Source organism: Diachasmimorpha longicaudata, chromosome 1 (assembly GCF_034640455.1).
Source record: "Diachasmimorpha longicaudata isolate KC_UGA_2023 chromosome 1, iyDiaLong2, whole genome shotgun sequence".
Lineage (NCBI taxonomy): Eukaryota > Metazoa > Arthropoda > Insecta > Hymenoptera > Braconidae > Diachasmimorpha > Diachasmimorpha longicaudata.
Genome location: NC_087225.1, coordinates 7738383 through 7755967, shown reverse-complemented (window position 1 = coordinate 7755967; position 17585 = coordinate 7738383). Strand labels below are relative to the sequence as shown.

The following is a 17585-nucleotide window of genomic DNA, read 5'->3' as shown; positions in this document are numbered from 1 at the left end:
TTTGTTTTTTATTGATTTGGAGGTTTTGTTGGGGAGGTAGGGTTTAGAAATCCAGGAGTGCCTAGGGGAGGTTATTCATTATCATTTCCTCTTCAAAGCACTTTAATGTCTGGTTTTGTTTCCATTTTTGAGGCGCAATGTTGATGGTATTTCCTTGCTGCATCAGGGAACGTTAAATCCCATTCGTTGATAACTGATTTGAATGAATTCATTAGAAATATTTCACTTTTTCTTCAATTTACGTAAATGATACCAAAGATGAGATGATTCTTTATGAATTTGTTTCAGTAATAAAATATTATATGCCAGGATTTTTGTAATTTATGGGCAATCGTTGTGATAATGGCTTTTTGGTGGGAGGACCGTTACTCTTTTTATCTTACGGTACGATACGATAAATGAGTTGTAAAAACTCCATACAAAGTTTCTATTATTTAAAATATATAATATAATATCGATGGACTAATTGTTTTTTCCAGATTTTCTCTCCATCCTTAGATTTTCGATTTATGGGGTAATTTTCCAGGAAGTGTTCTTGTCTTTTACTCTATCCCGAAAACTTCCCAAATTTGTCATTTTGAATGGAACGCGGGAGAGGGATTACCGACAGTTGCATGGCAGTTCTCCTGAAATAATTTAAAAAGTATTTTTCATTCTTCAATAACGTTCTCAAAAAATTATCCCAGCTGTGCTCTTTTTCACTTTGTCAGAGTGTGTTCCTTCGGAGTAACGTTATTTTATTTAATTTTGACGTATTTATTAAGAATTAAAACGTCGGTAAAACAGTTGACCCCTCCCCCCCCTGTCGACCCGGAGAAGTTGATGTTTTCACCGGTTCAGATGATTTTATTCGTCTCAATAACGAATTCCGAATAATCGATGATTTTTTATCATTAAAAATTAAAAATGGAGGAGAGTTGGCGTATCAACCTCATAATTAGAAACGAAATAATGAAAAACAACAATGGTAATGGATAAATAACATTATGTTATGATCCACCTCAAAAACATAAGCTCATCATTCGCCACCACTCGGCTGTTCGTACGTGACATCAGACGGCCATCTGCCGAATGCTTTTGTGTAAGCACAATTCCCATAGCCACGTCATATTTGTGTGCCGTGGCTGTCGATTTGTGCGGTTGTGCGTGAGTCTCTCGTCCAATACCCCCGTGTTTTAACCACAAAAATCCCAACAATTAACCACTGAATTATTGGTCCCAGCGTCGATAGTCCCGCGACATGAACATATTCCGATTGCTCGGTGATTTATCGCATCTCCTAGCGATCATAGTTCTATTGCTTAAAATATGGACTACCAGGAGTTGTGCCGGTAAGTGTTATTTCGGAGCAATGTTTTCCACGTTCAATAATCCGTGGATCTCATGGGTCATTAACAAATAAGTATGTCGACTAGAGTATTATTTGCATAATTGTAATGTTTATCAATTTTTTTTCAAAGGCATAAGCGGAAAATCCCAGATACTTTTTGCCATTGTGTACATCACGAGATATCTCGATCTCTTCACCACCTACATTTCGGCATACAACACGTTTATGAAGTTTATCTTCATTAGTGCCTCAGTGGCTACTATCTTCTTGATGTATGTCAAATTCAAGGCGACCTACGATCACAATCATGACTCGTTCCGGTGAGTAATTATTGATTAGAGGGGATTGGTGTCAAATGGGTAATGAATTTTTGCAAATGTTTATGACTGAGGAGCAAGTTTAGGGGTAGAATGCAATCTAGTGTCATTATAAAGTAATAATTGTCCTCTTCATGGACAAATATCACTTTTTGCAAGAAAGTTAGGAGCTATTGACATGTCAAAACAAGTCCCAAGTGCTCGGTTAGCACCGTCAACTCGTAAACATTGAGTGGTGCAACGAGATCACCAGGTGGATGATGCGAATTACATGTGGAAAATGTTTGGAGGGACTCTTGAAAGTTGCGTGATGAATAAAAAGCTGAAGGTGGGGCAAAATGAACTTTTAACTTCTTTTAGTGTTCAAAGATCAAGTCCATGGACGTTAGTTGGGGGCTATCACAAAGATTATCTCATTTCCGTAAAGGATTGAAGAGGTCATTACCTTTTGTTCACAATCGGGTCTCATTTAGCTCCAGTAATTTAGTGGGGAAATTCCATTTGGAGAATTTTCGAAGAACTCGTAAAAGTTCTGGACAAGTTATGCGTTCCCAAAAAAATTTACGATTTCTGTAAGAGGTTCAAGGGTAGAGACGAATTCTCTAACTCTTCTGGTCTCTGGACTATCCTGAGAAAGAAGATTTGCTCAAGACTCAATGGAATTAGTTATTAATTTTTTATTTGATAAAGTATTTTCTGCCAGGGAACTTTGCATGCTGAGTACGTAAATTTGATAAATTGAAAAGTTGGTAAAAAATATTTCATACATTTCCTAGGGATCCTGTTGCTCTGATAAATAATCTTAATTTTCGTTTCATCTTCCAGGATTGAATTTTTGATAGCCCCAGCTCTGGTTCTCGCCCTTCTCATCAACCACGAGTTCACCCCCCTGGAGATCCTCTGGACTTTCAGTATTTACCTCGAATCAGTGGCAATATTGCCCCAATTATTCTTGGTCTCGAAGACTGGTGAAGCCGAGAGTATTACAAGCCACTACCTCTTCGCCCTTGGCTCATACCGCGGCCTCTATCTCCTAAACTGGGTGTATCGTTACTACGCCGAAGATCACTACGATCTCATTGCCATTGTCGCGGGTGGTGTACAGACTGTACTGTACTGCGATTTCTTCTATTTGTATATTACCAAAGTACTCAAGGGCAAGAAACTTCAGTTACCAGCTTAGCCACAATGAGTGAATTGAATATAAAATCATTTAATTACATTTATTTCGTGAAAAAAAAAATCTCGACAAAATCAATTACTGAATGCAGTTATTGCTACTACTGACCTGGCACGCCGTTAGAATCATCGAGTGAGTGAGGGGATTGTTCAAGGTCAATGTCTTGAACCATTATAACGAAAATTCGCACAAGTTTTCATCTTTTCGCGGGGGGAAATGAGGATAGATCGGCTCGTCAGAGTGAAATAAAAAAAAAAATTCTCAAGACATTTTATTCAAGATTCAAAATTCATCCGAATGCATTTTCCCTGTGCTCTACCTGAGCCAAATCCCCTTCAATTTCTCACGTATCATCCGATTTTTTCATGCATCCTCTTCCCTCCCTCCAACCTCTTGTAAATACTTTAGAAACTGGTGGTGAGTGTCTACGGCGATGGAAATTTTCAAATTCATCGGGAGAAAAATTTCTTACTGAGAAAATAACAAAGGCGCGCGTTTAAAGTGTCAATCACGTCAATCGAGCGCTTCGCGGGATGTTGAGAGAGCTGAGGGGATACGAATACTTTCGACATTCTTTTGAACTATTAGTCACTCAAATAAATTCATTGAGTCAGCAGTCACCTGAGACTCACGATTGGCCCTAAGAATTTTAAAAAATTTCTCGGGGTATCTGAGGAAAAATCTCGAAAATTTAGAGAAATAAAAGAATTATGTAAATCTCTGTTTTACAGGTTTTGTTTTTTCTCTACTGAAAAAATGTGGAAAGGAAAATTTTGCTCTCTTGGGGTTTGAGATATTTGGCATAAAAAATGTTCCAGAACAACATTAGGCACGAAAAAATTTGATAAAATAGAGGAAATTTCCTGTTTCCTATAAATTCCCCAGTTTTTCAAAATATCCAATTAATATTGACTACTTGAAATATTTGGTAGGTATTGAGCCAAAAATTGGTGAATTATTATTATTGAAAAAATCGAAGGTATCTGTTTCCCCCACTCTCCTCCAATAGTAGATATTATTAATTAAAAGTAATTATTATGGAGTAACTGAAAAATACACATACGTTTCTGTCTGCCCGTAATATTTAAGTTGTTCTATTTTTATTGAAAGTAATTAAAACAATGACTACAACGTAATTGTGTTTTTTATTATCTGCATCGAGATGACACATATTTTATCAGGTCTGTCATATGGATTGTCTCGTGGAGGGTTGTCAGCTGGCTCCAGACCCTGATGAGCCCATTCTGAAGAGTCATGTCGTCTACGACGACAATCAGAGGAACCTGGAGAGTCTCCATTCCTTTTTCACTCGTTGCCACCACTGTCTCGATTCCTTCTGCCTTCAGGAGAGTGTTCAGGTAGAGAAGCAGGCGAGACTTTTCCTGAGATTTGGAGTCTGGATCATCAGAGGGAAGAATTTGAAATCCCACCTTGTAGGGGGAGAACTTAGGGTGAAGTTTCAACTGGCAGGGAGTGTGGGTATCAGAGGGAGTGTAGGCGTCGCAGAGAAAAGTTAGACAAGCCCAGTCTAGTGATGTCATGTGTTCAACTATGTGGACATCTCCCAGTGAGTTTTCAATTTCATTTTGCTGCAAATGAAAATTGGAATCAACATTACGCACTGTGATCCTGTCAATTGATAGACTTGATTGTAGACACCCTAATAAAGACCGCTAAAATTCGAACTTTATATTCTCTCAATCAAACCTCAGATAATCAATCATCAATTACCTCTTTAAAAATCTTCTTAACATCCTGCTGATGGCAGATAGTCTCCACCACAACTCCTCCAAATGAAAACTGGGCCTCGATCTCGATGACTTCCTTATTCTTGTTGATCCTTTTGGCCTCTGTTAACTGAAATCTCTTTGGTTCTCTAGAAAACTTCCTCCACCAGACCTTCCTCTCCCTCTGTTTCCTGTGATACAAGTCCTTTCCTTCAGCGGCCTCCGTCACCACCGTCACCTTCCCCACCCTGTGGGAGGGCAGCTTACAGTTCTCGGAGATGACATTACCATTCCAACCAACCTTCGACTCCTCCAGAACAGCCATTCCAAACGGCTTGTACAGAGCCCCTACTCTTTGCAAGGTCTCCAAAGTCTCGGAAATCCTGTCTGGAGCTGACAGGAAGACATTATAAGATGGTTGAACGACGCAGTACCTGTACCAAAGCTCCTCGATGTTCCTCCGAAGTAGTTGCCCCTGGGGGCCAAAGACAAATCCCCTCTCCAAACTCAGGAAGCCAGTTCCCAGGTCCTTCAGTATTCTTTCTAATGTCATTGCTCTAGGGGAATATTCCCGGGAGGCGCCACGAAATATTCCTCCTCAGTTACTGTTGCGTTCTTCAGGATCTTTTCTCTGTACCCACCCTCTGTTACTTTGTCTTCTCGTAAACGAAGACACTCCTTCTCCAGAACGCAGTACAGGGGTTCGACTTTGTCATCAATTGGAAAGTCCTTGAGCTTCTCCGCAAATTTTATCGCAGCCTCGAGACGATTTATTCCTGCCTCGTTACCGAAATCCACTAGGGACAGTCTCTCCAATTTTTTAATTGTCTCTTTGCTGATTTTTATTTGGGGATTCGAGGCCTCGGGGCTCTTCTCGTTTGCAACTACTCTCTGAGTGCGAATTTGGGAGACTGATGGGGATCGAACTGCTAGGAGATGGTTTAAATGGCGCAGGGGCAGCTTGCGGAGATCCATTGGTGATGCGAGTGCTGTATTGGTGATTACCTGGTAGATCGAGGCATTATCAGTTGATGTGAAGCTTTTATTTATCGGTTATGTCGGTCTTTAATCAGTTTGCTTGACTTGGTGGCTCTTGATTCACTGGAGAGAAGAGAAATTAGCATCAAAGCTTCGTCGAGAGTAGGATTATGACATATAAATACCTCGTTCTGAGATTAAAAGTAAATTAAACATTTTTAAAGCGAGGAAAAAGAAAACCTGCACATCCTAAACCGTTTTGTGTATAAATTGAGTCTGATGCTTAATGAGTGTCGTAAAAAAATCAATTTCTTGCGAGTATTAATTACATATTAACAATCATCCCTGCTGTTACAAATTTAAAGATTTTAATTAAAGGAATAGATTGTGAGGAAACCGGCGCCTTAAAAACCGGCTTTGGCATTTTCTCATTTTTACATAGCATTTCAACATTTTCAATTCAATTTATAAAAACAATGAAATCAATTCTTACTTTAGAACGTTGAGTATCGACGAGGGTTTTCACTCTTGGATATGTTTGCTTTATTTACTTCACAGGTTATCCGAATCAAAACACATGGTGAATTGAATCAGGTGATTACGACACCTTGAACTAACTTCGTAGCATCGTTCACAGATGGACAAGCAACTGCCTGCGGCTTGAAACAATAACACACCAAACCGTATTTTTATAAACTCTAAAATATTATCTACTTCCCGGTCATCAGCGATTATTGTTCAGAATTTACGTTCATCACAATTTCATTCGGTATTGTCCATCACTCTAGTCTAGGTAAAGAATATGTATTTTTCGAGTATTTTCAGAATGGGTTAGGTTGTTGACTATCATAGAAACATTCAACTATATCTCTTTAAATAGCAAAATTTCGAACTCTAGAGATTTGTCAAGATCAATTGTTTTTCCTGTGTTGGTGTTAATGGGTAAAAAACTTGTGTAACATCAAGGAAGCAAATAATTGAATTTAATGTACTTTCGTGCTGCAAAAACTCAAGGAATATCGAAGCAATTTCTGCCAATGTAATTAACACCGTCACTATTTTCTCAAGATCTCTTGACTTCCACTGCTAATTATTAAATTTTTGGGGAATTGCAATTGCATTTACGATTTTCTCAGCAGGTAATAATGTCGAAGGAGCCTAAGGTGGCCTTGAAAGAGGCTAAAACTCTAATCAAAGATGGTCACTACAGTGAGGCCTTGAAGATATGCCAGAAACTCCTGAAAGAAGACAAGAGCAATTACCAAGCCCTGTTGGGGCTTGCTGGTGCCATGAAGGGTCTGGAAGATTACAAGTCCCAAGTACCCCTGGCCCTGAAAAAAGCCGCCGAGCTCCAGCCGGAGAATCCTCTCGCGTATCAAGGCCTGGCAGCCTATTATGAAAAAGAGCCGAATGACGTCGACACCTGGCGTGAACTGATTCCGGTCTACTGTCAATTGATACGAATCAGCAAGACATCTCCAAGACTCTCCACGTACCCAAATGAAATATCCAAACTAGCGATCAACGTGAAAGACCCAGTCCTCACGAGTCAGTCAATTGAGACATTATGGGCTGTGAGGAATGAATGTAGTCCAGAGGAAGTAAAAAGTATTAACGAATGTCTAGGGAATATCTTCCTGAAATTCCCAGAACTTTCTGCGGAATATCCTGAGATATACCAGACATCCGCAGCCTCGATTACACAAAACGAATCGTTCTCGAACCACCACGAGTGCTCCAGACAGTACTTGAAGTTCCTGTTTGTCTCCCAACAATTTGATTGTCTCCTGAGTGCTGCTGCTAAAATGCATCACACCTACCCCAGGGACCTGGCTCCTCTGGAGTGGATTTGCAAGGTTTACGCCGAGCAGAAGGTAATTGAGGGAATGGATTTCTCCAGGGGAATGCAAATTGATTTCTTTTACAACGATCTTTTCCAAGCGGACGAGGGATCGTACCTAGGATTCTTCGCGAAGGCTATGCACCTCTGGCAGGAGAATAATGTGATAGACGCCAGGGATTTATTGAATCAGGTTGTTGCCATTAATCCTAAACAGTTTTACGCATGGATTGCCTTGGCTGAAGCTAATCAAATTCTTTACTGCTGGGAAGACGCAGAGAGTGCAGCTTTGGAGGCCTCGAAGTATCTGAAGAATAAACATGTTGAGCTGAAGCGAAGGATCGATATGATTTTCGTTGAAGCTGTTGTCAGAGGGGGAAACAGGAGTAGGTGTCCCGATGCCGTAAAGATTTGCAAGGAATTGATGGAGGGAGATTCTTTAAAGAGTGCCAAGGTTCTGTTAGCTAGGGCGAAGGTACTTCTGGAGGATCCAGACACCATGATTGCATTGGATGACCTTGAGAATGATCCTGAGACAAGAGGGGTGGGGACAATACTGCGAGCTCAAGTGTTGAAGAATGAGGAGCGTTATGAGGAGGCGGTCGATGTTCTTGGGAGTGTGCTGGAGACCTCTGAAGCTTGGTTCATGTTTGGAGAAATTAACTGGACATTGTCGAACTTTAATCATGCACATATGGCATTTTTGAAGGGACTGCATGCGGACTCGAATCACTGGCAGTGTCTCATGTGGCTGGGGCACTACTATAGGGAAAAAGGGGGAGATCTGGAGAAAGCGAGTAAGTGCTATCAGAGGGTATTGAGGATCATTCCGAATAATGATGAGGCCGGAGCCGGACTGAGTACTGCTTATCGACTGCTAAAGAATAGTGTAATTTATGAAATTATTCGAATTTTTCCTGGTCTTCTCTTCAAAGAGATATTTCTGTAGCAAAGTTGTCAGCCAGATGCCGTTGATTTCATCCTTGGAATATATATCGAAATTAAAGGGGGATAGCGAAAGATCCGGTGAAGAGCTTTTTTCCTGTAAGTTATCCAAAAAACACTAATGTTGATGTATCTGTCGTAGTTGGGGGACATTTGCCAGAGAATAAATGAGAACTAGAATGGGCTTAACTCCGTTGATGATGACTTCGCTACTGAATATCACTTTTCAAGTTTCTGTAGCTATTCTGTAGCTCCAGTCATCAAAATACTAATTTTTAGGAGGCGAATATGCAGATGCTCAAGCGAATGACTAGCGCAAAGGATGGAGGGCCGAAATGGGCTTGGTTGCAACTCGGTTTACAGCAATTGGACGAGGGTGAAACACGTGAGGCTATAAATTCCCTCAGGTACGTGATAAAAGTTGATCTAACCGACAATCACTGCTGGGAATCACTGGCTGACGCATATTGGGCGAGAGGGGCCCACACATCAGCCCTAAGGTCGTATCAACGAGCTCTAGAACTCTCCCCGGGCTCTCTCTACCCCATGATCCAGACAGCGAACATAAATCTGGTGCTGGGGAGACACATTGAAGCTAAGGAAGCATTTCTTCAGGTGCTCAGTCAAGAGCAAAGGTATATTCCCGCTCTCAAGGGCCTCGCGGAGACCTGTCTGGGTCTGGCTAGGGAACACTCGAAGGCCCAATTACTGGGGCGAGCACTAATAAACATTCAGCAGGCTGTGGACAGTCTCACCGATGCCGTTGTTGAGAAGTCTAATCTATCGTGCATCTGGAAGTTACTGGGTGATGCTTGTTACATGGTGGCAAACTTCCCTGATAAATTTTGCTCTCTTGCAGTGGCTGGAAAATTTTTTAAAACTGATTGCACCGAGACGAAAGTCCACATTGGAAGGGCTGAACTATTTTCACTCTCTGCGAGATGTTTCTGTCGAGCATTGAGTATCTCCAAAGACTCATCCTTCCTTTGGCATGACTTGGCCTGCTGCTATCTCTCGCAGTTGCGTTTCGGCGTCACCACTGACCCCGTGGCTACAGCCGAGAAGAGTCTGGCAGCAGCGAAACAAGCAGTTCGATTGAACAGTTCTACATGGGTCCATTGGAACATCTTAGGAGTGATCTGCATGACCGATGAGATAAAGAACTATGCTCTGGCTCAGCACTGCTGGATAATGGCGATTGACAGAGAACCGAACAATGCCACCATCTGGACTAACCTGGGGACTCTCTACCTCTACCTGGGAGATCCCTACAAGGCCAATGAAGCCTTCTCCAAGGCCCAACGGGCTGATCCAGAATATAAAAACAGTTGGATCGGCCAGGGGCTCATTGCAGAGTCCGTCGACAGGAAGGAGGCGATGGATTTGTTCAGACATGCCACACAACTGGGTTATCATCCTCAAGCTGCTGTTGGGTACGCTCACTGGGTGCTAACGACCATCCTCAACCCTGATGCTAAGAAGGATCCTCTCTACAACTATACCATTGTTAATATGCATGCTATCTCCGTGGCCATTGATGCAATGACATGGTACATTGAGAGGAAACCTGAATCTATGTATGGGAGAAACGCCTTAGGTATGTTTTTTTTTACCGAAAATAGAGATGAAGATGTTTTTTTTTAATTGAATAATGAAACTGATAAAATGCTAGGTCTGCTACTGGAGCGACAGAAGCTGATGCGTTCCGCCGCAGAGCAATTCTCTCATGCCCTGAACCTCTCCGACGAGAAGCACCAAGACATGGCTCGAGTGAACTATGCCAGAGTTTTGGTTCACCTGGGGGAGTATGAGAAAGCCGTGAAGATGTGTCAGGAGACGAAGACCCCGAGCTTCCGGTCTCACTGCCAGCTGGCCCTGGCCCTTTTTAAGGCCGCAAAGTACGAGGAATCCTATGAAGCGTATGGGACAGCTCTGCATTCGCTGGCCGATGCTGGATCTGATGAGGCTCATGTGCTCTGCGCCATGGCAGCTATGTCTTATATGTTCCAGGGTGCCGATCAAGTTAAAACCCTTCTCTATCAGTGTATACAGATCCAACCGCCCATAGTTGCTGGGCTCCTCGCCTCTGCAGCACTCGGACTCCTCCACGAGGACTACAATCTCACTAGTTTAGTGCTGAATGAACTACAGGCTTACAAGGATGATCCTGAATACAGACATCACGTAGCCATTCTTACTGCTTACTTATGTCTCACTAATGACGATGTCGGGGGAGCTGTCAGGGTGATCTCCAAGGCTGTACATCGACATCCTGAGGATGTGGGATCATGGGTGGGACTTGTGAGAATTCTACTTGAGACAAATTACGCCAATTTTGGAAATTGCGCGCAGAAGACACTGTTCCTGGGGAGGAAAACGTCAACAGTTGCTGTCGCCCAGGTGGCGTGCATCTCTTCTTTAGGACAGTTGGCTATGGATCGGGAGAAGGGACTGAGAGCTGTACAGAAAACTGTTCACTCCTTCCCGGGGAGTGCTGAGAGCTGGGCCAATCTTGTCGTTGCACTATCCCCCAGGTGAGTTAAAAGCTTGATTTCCGAATTTCTCTCTCCGTAAAGTACCGATTTTTTACTTGTGATACGTAAATACATTAATGGCACGATAATTAATTACACCAGTAATCCATGATCACGACCGATTACACCATTCTCTGGTATACCACCATCAATTTTCACTAATACATTTTATTACAGTTGTGGAAAGAATAATGCAACTCCGAAAACTACGTGGTTGGCAGATCTCATCCAGGTAATTCGAAAACAATTCGAAATCACACCAGTGATGGATGAATGGCTCACAAATAACTACAATCAATTGATGAACATAACACCAGTTCATTAATTTTCGTCTTTACTCGCAGGGGAGTTATTTTTTATGTAAAAGATTCAAATAAACACTCAATAAATATGACACGATCGAAAAGTTCCTAGTGATGTTAGTTGAATCATCTGTAACAGTCTTGCTTCGATAGCAAAAATCCCAGGTTCCCGAACAGTCTTCGAGTTTTCGGCTGTCTAGTTCAATGGTGTTCCTCTGAGGTGATGATTACGGTCTCTTCGAAACGTCTATAGGAGTGGAGATGTACTCGTCGAGGGTCTGCATAACATTTCGATATAATTTATTTATTATTGTCTTCCTGGAGTTGCACTGGAGTTGCAAAAAATTTTCTCATTATTTGATTAAAAAATATTACACACGAGAAAAACATGCAGAAATTAAAGAATTACTCGGGTGTTTAATTCATTAAAAATTGTCTAAATTACCAGAGATTGAATGGCACGTCGAAGTTGCAAAGTATGGAAAACGTTCCGAATTTCTTCCTCTGGTTTGAGGTTCAATCGTCTCACAGCAGCCTTGAATTTGCTACCCTATTCCAAATATTCCAAATAATAAGTCCATAAATGACAAAGATCGACTAACATGGATGAATAACGGGAAAGTGACTCACGACATCAGCTAGGTAATAACTGTTATGTCCTAAGGCATGTCTAAAGTCCACCAACACTTTGTCCAACTGGTCCAAATCACAAAGAGCCATGACTTTGGTGGATCTCACGGAGATGGAGTTGAAGTTATGACAATGTGCGATGATGTTTAGAGCAATCTCAGGTTGATTCTGATTGAGTGCTAGAGCGGTCAGTGTTACTATTGTCCTCCTCAACGGCTTGCTTTTACTGCAAACATCCTTCCACATTTGCATGGCAAATTCTAAGCTCTCTGGGGTGTTCTGAGAATAGAAGACAAAGTACATTATTTTACAGTAGGTTTGAAAGGATTTCTTTGGAAAGAAACTAGGTAATTTCTTCCTTCAAAGAGGAATGAAAATAAGGAATTCACCTCTTTATAGCACGCCATGGCAACGATTGAAATCACCAATTTGCTAACAGGCCTGTGTCTGAGAAAACTGTAAACGTCGCGAACTTCTTTGTACATTTTATGCTCGTAGAGCAGATCCACTAGAATGGCAAAAGTTTTTGGTTGATCGTAGAGCATTTTGAATTTGGGGTCTGTGGCTGCCTCCAGGGCAAGTAAAGGTTCGTCCAAGTAATGGAGGGCTCTCATGACGACTGGGCCGATCAGGTAATCACTGTCCTCATTATCCTGCTGATTGTATCTCTCCAGCATCGTCTTCAGAAGACATATGTCACCCTCGTTCTTCTCAATGATGTGCAACAACTTCCTGAGGTCTGCTACTCCCACTTGGTTCTCCTCATTTTTCAATATTATCTTCATTGTGTCCTTGAAGACATCAGGATTACCGAGGACCTGGGCAGTGATCCGGGCATTTTTGTAGTCGACGAGGTCCAGGGCAGTATCTGTGTATAGGCACCTGCGTCCTGGTGATTTTGTTTAGTGTAAGCATTGAACCTTTTATTTTTTTTTCTGTTAAAAAATACAGTATTGTTGCACAGATTTACAGAAGGTACTAAAATAAACATCGTTTTTGAATATTTATGTCAATGACTTAAAAAAGTTGGTCAATTTCATCAGAAGATTATGGATACAAGAAATTTTAAGGATTAAACTTTAAAGTTCTGGGCAAAATCGATGAAAGGGATCTTAGAACAATTATCCCCTGGGATTGATTTATCATTCTTCGCCAGTTGATCAACAATTGATCAGATTTGATTGTCGTGTTTGTTGATAAACGAGAGAAAAATATTCTTTTCTTAATTTGAGATACATGAACAATGATCGTAACAGCCAACCTGGATCTCGGGAGAAATTGTAGAGCCACTAATCTTTAATACCTTGCATTGGAGATGATCTAGCTCAATGTTCATGGCGTCATTGATAGCTACATATTCTGCTGTACACACTGATGAATGCATGGCCCAGGGGATTTGGACTTGAAACGTAAAGAGTAAGAAAAGTTTTCCTTGTTTCCTGAGCTTTTCGAGTGAGATTTGAGGTTAATTATTGAAAACTCACCGTTGTACTGATACAGACGAGTAAAACCGCTGGTGATCAACCGCAATAGAGGCTTTGGAAGGCGTCTGATTGTCTCGCACATCTTAATTAATTAGTTTATTAGTGGATTTTGAAATTGTTGACAGGTGTGGCAATGGATGGTGAACGCAGCGACTAGCCAATTTTCTTCTCTAAATCTCACTGGGTTTCAAATGTCACGTGACTCGCATTCTAATCTCATTGTTTAAAAAAATTAAAGGAAAAACAAGTCCTGCGAATGCGGATATTTGAGAAATATCTGAGATCTTATAATTATTGTCTGTGGAAAACAGAGGGTGTCATAAAAAAGGGTTTTGAAGACGCATAATTTGACAAAAACTTTTCCATTATTTGTTTATTCATTAACTTCACAAAAGCGTTGTGGATCGAATGGAATTTACTTAACTTATTAGAAATTAAATACTATTCGACCCAGCGTCATTGGTTGGAGTACAATTACAAATTCAAAAATTGTTAAATCGCTGGTTGTATCCCCCTCGGTTTTGAGCTGGTTCTCTTGAGGTTCTGCTCCACTGTTCTGGTTGTCTCTTGAACTGTGACGATCCATGTTCTTGGTTGTAGTATTGAAGAGTCATACTTTTATAGCTCTCTAATTGCTCAGAAATGTGCTCCTCCAGCGTCTGATTGGCAAGTCAAACATTAAGCATTTTTTTCATTTGTTTATAAAAATTTCATCTGTACTCATATTACCTTGTTTTGAATATATTCCCTGACTTTCATGAGCTCGAACAATTCACATATCTCTGCGTTGGGACTGATGTTGCCTCGTTGAATAGCAGCTTCAACTTTTGGAATCTAAAGCAAAAAAAGTATTTCAATGAATCAATTCCTATCAATTCGTTCTTAGAATTTCTCAAAATTCATGAATTCACTCGATCATTTTTTATGATAAAACCACATAATCATCAATCATCAATATCTTGAGATTGCCAGACTGAAATCCAAATCTCAAAAATCTCATTTTACCGATTTTATCTTGATTTTCAAAATAATTTAGTATTCATTTCAACTGCATCATTTTCCTCGGAGGAACAACAGTTAATGGAGTTACTTTGTCTCATTCAGAAAGACAGATTTCCAGAAAATAAACTCACGATATCAGAGAAGTATTGATTCGTTGACACGATTCCCCTTTTCAACGCCGATTGGAATTCAATAGTAAGATCGTCGAGCCTGTCCAAGTCACATAGGGCCATGGCTCTCACAGTTCTGGTAGAGATATAATCGGATTTCTTGCATGCTGTTATGAGCTCCAAGGCAATGTGTGGTGCATTCTGCTTTAAAGCTAATGCTGCCAATGTGGAGATAACTTTTCTAAGTGGAAGGGCTCCTCTTTCAGTTATGTTTTTGCACACTTTAACTCCAAAATCAAGACTTTCTTTCGTATTCTGGAAGATTGAAAAAAGTTGACATCATTTTCATCATCAGAATCAGTGAAATCCCTCCAACATTCAACAGAACTATTCATATACCAAACCTATTAAATTATTAATTGACTCAATCGATCAGTTTTTCCTTATGATAAATAATTAAAAATCACCTCTTTATAACAAGCCAGAGCTACAACACTGATCACCAACTTAGGATTTTTATTTGCACTGGCGGATTTCGCCCTAATCAACTCATAAACCTCCCGAACTTCTTTATACATTCCATTCTCAAATAGTAGATCAGTGAGGAGAGCGAAAGTTGTCTGTTGATCGTAAAATGTGTCGAACTTCGGATTCTTGAACGTCTCCAGTGCAACTGACGGTTCGTTCAAGTAGTGAAATGCCCTCATCACTACGGGACCGAACTTGAACATCCCGAATCTTATTTCACTGTCCTGACTGTTGAACTTTTCCAGGGCTGTTTTGAGGAGACTTACGTCCTCAGGGTTCTTCTCCACCACGTGCAAAAGGGCTTTCAAGTCCTCTGTGAAGATCATGCTCTTTCCATCAGAGACATTTGTCTTGATTTTGTCCTTAAACGTAGCCAAAGAATTTCTGTATGTCTCGTGGTAGCTCAACCGGGCGTCTTTGTAATTGTCGAGACCCAGACTCTTCTCTGTGTACAATGTTCTGCTTCCTGAGAGGTAAGAGAGAAAGACTCGATTTAAGAACAAAGTCGTTTCGCACAAAATTGGATTAGTGAATAAAAGAAAGGGCGTTTTCACCCTTTATGGTACAGTACTTATCAACTATAGAATTCATGGTGAACGGATTTTCCCAAAATCCAAATTTTAAATGTTTACATAATGGAGGTTAGATCACCGATAACTCACCATTTAGAAGAATCTGTCGGTTAACATGATTAATGAATGATCCCAGATGGAATCTAGACAAGCACCTGATAGTCCCGGCCATCGAGAATAATTAAATAATCCTTCAAAATACAATTTTTAGACTGAAATGGTTGTTGGAGCCGGTCTAGTATACACAGAAAACAGAAAGCGTGATACAAAAGACTGATTCCTCTGCGCATTTACTGCGCTGAACAATCTTTTCCGGATGCTGTCGTCATATGATTGTCAATGGCGGGATGCGGAAATTGTTGAAAACAAATTTAAAAGATGGAATAACAATGGTTTGATTCTTCTTCTCCGAGGAAGATTTTGTTTTTCATTGTTTTATTTTTACATATATATTTTTCTTGGCTTGACTTTGAAATTCTCACCATTAATTGTCAAAATTGTGACAAAAAGAACATTATCAAACCCTTTTTTTGCTTTGAGCTTTGAGAATATCACCCTGTACTGAGTACTTTGTGGGGTAATATGAATACTTTAAACTTTGAAGCTCTAATAGCTCATTAAATTATCTACATAATGGGAGGAGAGTAGTTCCTTTATTTGATGAGTCTAGACTGAACACAATTTAGGCAAGGGAGTGTCATCAATTAATATTATTATTCAGACTATCGAGAACTTGCAGGATTTTTTATTTATTTCTAATTTCGAGTCTGGGATTCGAACAATTTATTTTTCATTGGAGACGTGCAGTACATTGTTTTTTAATGAATAAACGATTGATAAGAGTATCACAGCTCACATTTTTGCTCCTGCCCTTCGTATCACCTGCATTGACAACTCAAGAGCTTAAAAATATCAGGATGCCAATAAAAATAATATAAAAAGCTAAAATAAACGAAGAGGATGACACAAACCATTAAGAATAAAAAAGATATGAATAATCGAATAACGATAATAAAAATGTAAATTTCCTGGAGGAGGAAGAAGCATTTAAATTTGTATACTGCTGGTTTGAATGTCAATTTTGTTGAATGAAAATACGAAGATCTACAAATAAAATTCCAAGAACTCAAGACCGAGGGTACTCTATTGTTGTACACTATTTTTACAATGTTCAATACTTAAACTTGGAAAAACAAAAACAACTTCTAGAAAAATTTGTGTTATTTTTGCAGTCTTGGAGATAAGCTAAGCTAAATATTGAAAAACAAAATAGTAATAAGTAGATCGTGTATGCATTTAAAGATCTTAATCTCCCTCGAGAACGTGGCATTCATCGGGCTCATCTGGGGGTACAATAAAAAGGTCCAGGTGTGTAAATTAGATCCATCAGTGGCGCTTTCCAAATGGTGAAGACTTACCTAAAATACCACTCCCCATTATGGTATAACGAGCCAGCACTCATGATTGATAATTAATTCCATAATATTACAAACACGTGCCATGACCATCTCACCACCAGGATAATCCGGCATTAGTTAAATCATGAATATAGTAATTTTCATGCACACCACGTATGCAGGTGCATCGTGACGCACGTTCTATAATATTAAGCCCTCGAAAATTCGTCGAACACTTGGAGTTTTCCAGAGAGATGCACGTCCAAGTGGCGAGGAAAAACGTGCAGCAGGTGATTGCCCCGAATCCAGCTGCACGTGATCCTCATTTCTGTGAAAATGAAAAATTAATATGTTGATGGAGGACTCATGTAACATTATCCAACAGACTATGGAGATTATGATTCATAAACATGTTTTCGTGTTCTCGGAGAATGATCGAGTAACTAATAACATTCGTGTCAAGGTAGGTTTTCACTTGTTGCAATGCAGACATATAAAAAATTGAGAAAAAAAAAGAAGTGACATGAAATCAGCTGCAGCTGAAGAATAAGGCGTGCGGATAAAATAAGGACATGTAGGGAGACCGCTGGGAACTTCTGTGGGATTTCTAATGATTTGATTTTACATTTTGTACTTCTACTGAAGGGTCGAGCTAAAATTTAACTTTTCTGCTCATTGAGCTGAAATCATAAAATGACCTCGACAAATT

General features: G+C 40.2%; 6 protein-coding genes across 10 annotated transcripts; 2 read left to right on the top strand and 4 right to left on the bottom strand.

Moving 5' to 3' along the window:
• Nucleotides 1–1077: 1077 nt before the first annotated feature.
• Kdelr (KDEL receptor) lies at nt 1078–4100 on the top strand. The gene is made up of 3 exons (XM_064116027.1): nt 1078–1331; nt 1461–1650; nt 2473–4100. Exons 1-3 carry the CDS (start codon nt 1241–1243, stop codon nt 2828–2830), a joined length of 639 nt encoding a protein of 212 aa, XP_063972097.1. The 5' UTR covers nt 1078–1240; the 3' UTR covers nt 2831–4100.
• On the bottom strand, nt 3911–5107 carry LOC135159935 (DNA polymerase subunit gamma-2, mitochondrial). Its single transcript, XM_064116000.1, has 2 exons — nt 4559–5107; nt 3911–4416 (listed from the first exon to the last, which is right to left on the bottom strand). Exons 1-2 carry the CDS (start codon nt 5105–5107, stop codon nt 3976–3978), a joined length of 990 nt encoding a protein of 329 aa, XP_063972070.1. The 3' UTR covers nt 3911–3975.
• On the bottom strand, nt 5104–6161 carry LOC135159987 (glutamyl-tRNA(Gln) amidotransferase subunit C, mitochondrial). Its single transcript, XM_064116095.1, has 2 exons — nt 6026–6161; nt 5104–5655 (listed from the first exon to the last, which is right to left on the bottom strand). Exon 2 carries the CDS (start codon nt 5527–5529, stop codon nt 5104–5106), a length of 426 nt encoding a protein of 141 aa, XP_063972165.1. The 5' UTR covers nt 5530–5655; nt 6026–6161.
• A 17-nt stretch (nt 6162–6178) lies between these two features.
• Nucleotides 6179–11260, top strand: LOC135173158 (superkiller complex protein 3). Of its 2 annotated transcripts, XM_064139854.1 has the most exons (6): nt 6179–6325; nt 6431–6571; nt 6669–8261; nt 8597–9914; nt 9990–10851; nt 11029–11260. In XM_064139854.1, exons 3-6 carry the CDS (start codon nt 6678–6680, stop codon nt 11174–11176), a joined length of 3912 nt encoding a protein of 1303 aa, XP_063995924.1. In that variant the 5' UTR covers nt 6179–6325; nt 6431–6571; nt 6669–6677; the 3' UTR covers nt 11177–11260. The 2 variants fall into 2 exon arrangements, with proteins under 2 accessions (XP_063995924.1, XP_063995934.1); XM_064139864.1 differs by lacking the exon at nt 6179–6325 and having other exon boundaries at nt 6428–6571; nt 6672–8261.
• LOC135159896 (pentatricopeptide repeat-containing protein 2, mitochondrial-like) lies at nt 11177–13454 on the bottom strand. Of its 4 annotated transcripts, none has more exons than XM_064115983.1 (6): nt 13268–13424; nt 13045–13184; nt 12173–12672; nt 11784–12062; nt 11599–11703; nt 11177–11482 (listed from the first exon to the last, which is right to left on the bottom strand). In XM_064115983.1, the coding sequence occupies exons 3-6, from the start codon at nt 12566–12568 to the stop codon at nt 11381–11383; spliced, it is 882 nt and encodes a 293-aa protein (XP_063972053.1). In that variant the 5' UTR covers nt 12569–12672; nt 13045–13184; nt 13268–13424; the 3' UTR covers nt 11177–11380. The 4 variants fall into 4 exon arrangements, with proteins under 4 accessions (XP_063972053.1, XP_063972049.1, XP_063972040.1 ...); XM_064115979.1 differs by having other exon boundaries at nt 13087–13184; XM_064115970.1 differs by lacking the exon at nt 13045–13184 and having other exon boundaries at nt 13268–13454.
• Nucleotides 13455–13613: 159 nt separating this feature from the next.
• Nucleotides 13614–15773, bottom strand: LOC135159880 (pentatricopeptide repeat-containing protein 2, mitochondrial-like). Its single transcript, XM_064115969.1, has 5 exons — nt 15570–15773; nt 14847–15373; nt 14401–14694; nt 13997–14101; nt 13614–13926 (listed from the first exon to the last, which is right to left on the bottom strand). Exons 1-5 carry the CDS (start codon nt 15649–15651, stop codon nt 13750–13752), a joined length of 1185 nt encoding a protein of 394 aa, XP_063972039.1. The 5' UTR covers nt 15652–15773; the 3' UTR covers nt 13614–13749.
• Nucleotides 15774–17585: the final 1812 nt, after the last annotated feature.

What these genes read in the sequence shown, in the direction of transcription:
- Kdelr (XM_064116027.1), top strand. Translation starts at nt 1,241, where the DNA reads ATGAACATATTCCGATTGCTCGGTGATTTATCGCATCTCCTAGCGATC. An exon ending in GACTACCAGGAGTTGTGCCG is followed by an intron (nt 1,332 to 1,460) that starts GTAAGTGTTATT and finishes TTTTTTTCAAAG; the next exon opens with GCATAAGCGGAAAATCCCAG. An exon ending in CACAATCATGACTCGTTCCG is followed by an intron (nt 1,651 to 2,472) that starts GTGAGTAATTAT and finishes TTCATCTTCCAG; the next exon opens with GATTGAATTTTTGATAGCCC.
- LOC135159935 (XM_064116000.1), bottom strand. Translation starts at nt 5,107, where the DNA reads ATGACATTAGAAAGAATACTGAAGGACCTGGGAACTGGCTTCCTGAGT. An exon ending in TTAAGAAGATTTTTAAAGAG is followed by an intron (nt 4,417 to 4,558) that starts GTAATTGATGAT and finishes TTTCATTTGCAG; the next exon opens with CAAAATGAAATTGAAAACTC.
- LOC135159987 (XM_064116095.1), bottom strand. Translation starts at nt 5,529, where the DNA reads ATGGATCTCCGCAAGCTGCCCCTGCGCCATTTAAACCATCTCCTAGCA.
- LOC135173158 (XM_064139854.1), top strand. Translation starts at nt 6,678, where the DNA reads ATGTCGAAGGAGCCTAAGGTGGCCTTGAAAGAGGCTAAAACTCTAATC. An exon ending in GTATGGGAGAAACGCCTTAG is followed by an intron (nt 9,915 to 9,989) that starts GTATGTTTTTTT and finishes ATAAAATGCTAG; the next exon opens with GTCTGCTACTGGAGCGACAG. An exon ending in GTCGTTGCACTATCCCCCAG is followed by an intron (nt 10,852 to 11,028) that starts GTGAGTTAAAAG and finishes ATTTTATTACAG; the next exon opens with TTGTGGAAAGAATAATGCAA.
- LOC135159896 (XM_064115970.1), bottom strand. Translation starts at nt 13,349, where the DNA reads ATGTGCGAGACAATCAGACGCCTTCCAAAGCCTCTATTGCGGTTGATC. An exon ending in TCGTCTGTATCAGTACAACG is followed by an intron (nt 12,673 to 13,267) that starts GTGAGTTTTCAA and finishes CAAAATCACCAG; the next exon opens with GACGCAGGTGCCTATACACA. An exon ending in GACGTGCCATTCAATCTCTG is followed by an intron (nt 11,483 to 11,598) that starts GTAATTTAGACA and finishes TTGCAACTCCAG; the next exon opens with TGCAACTCCAGGAAGACAAT.
- LOC135159880 (XM_064115969.1), bottom strand. Translation starts at nt 15,651, where the DNA reads ATGGCCGGGACTATCAGGTGCTTGTCTAGATTCCATCTGGGATCATTC. An exon ending in CCGACAGATTCTTCTAAATG is followed by an intron (nt 15,374 to 15,569) that starts GTGAGTTATCGG and finishes CTTACCTCTCAG; the next exon opens with GAAGCAGAACATTGTACACA. An exon ending in ATCAATACTTCTCTGATATC is followed by an intron (nt 14,102 to 14,400) that starts GTGAGTTTATTT and finishes TTTTTGCTTTAG; the next exon opens with ATTCCAAAAGTTGAAGCTGC.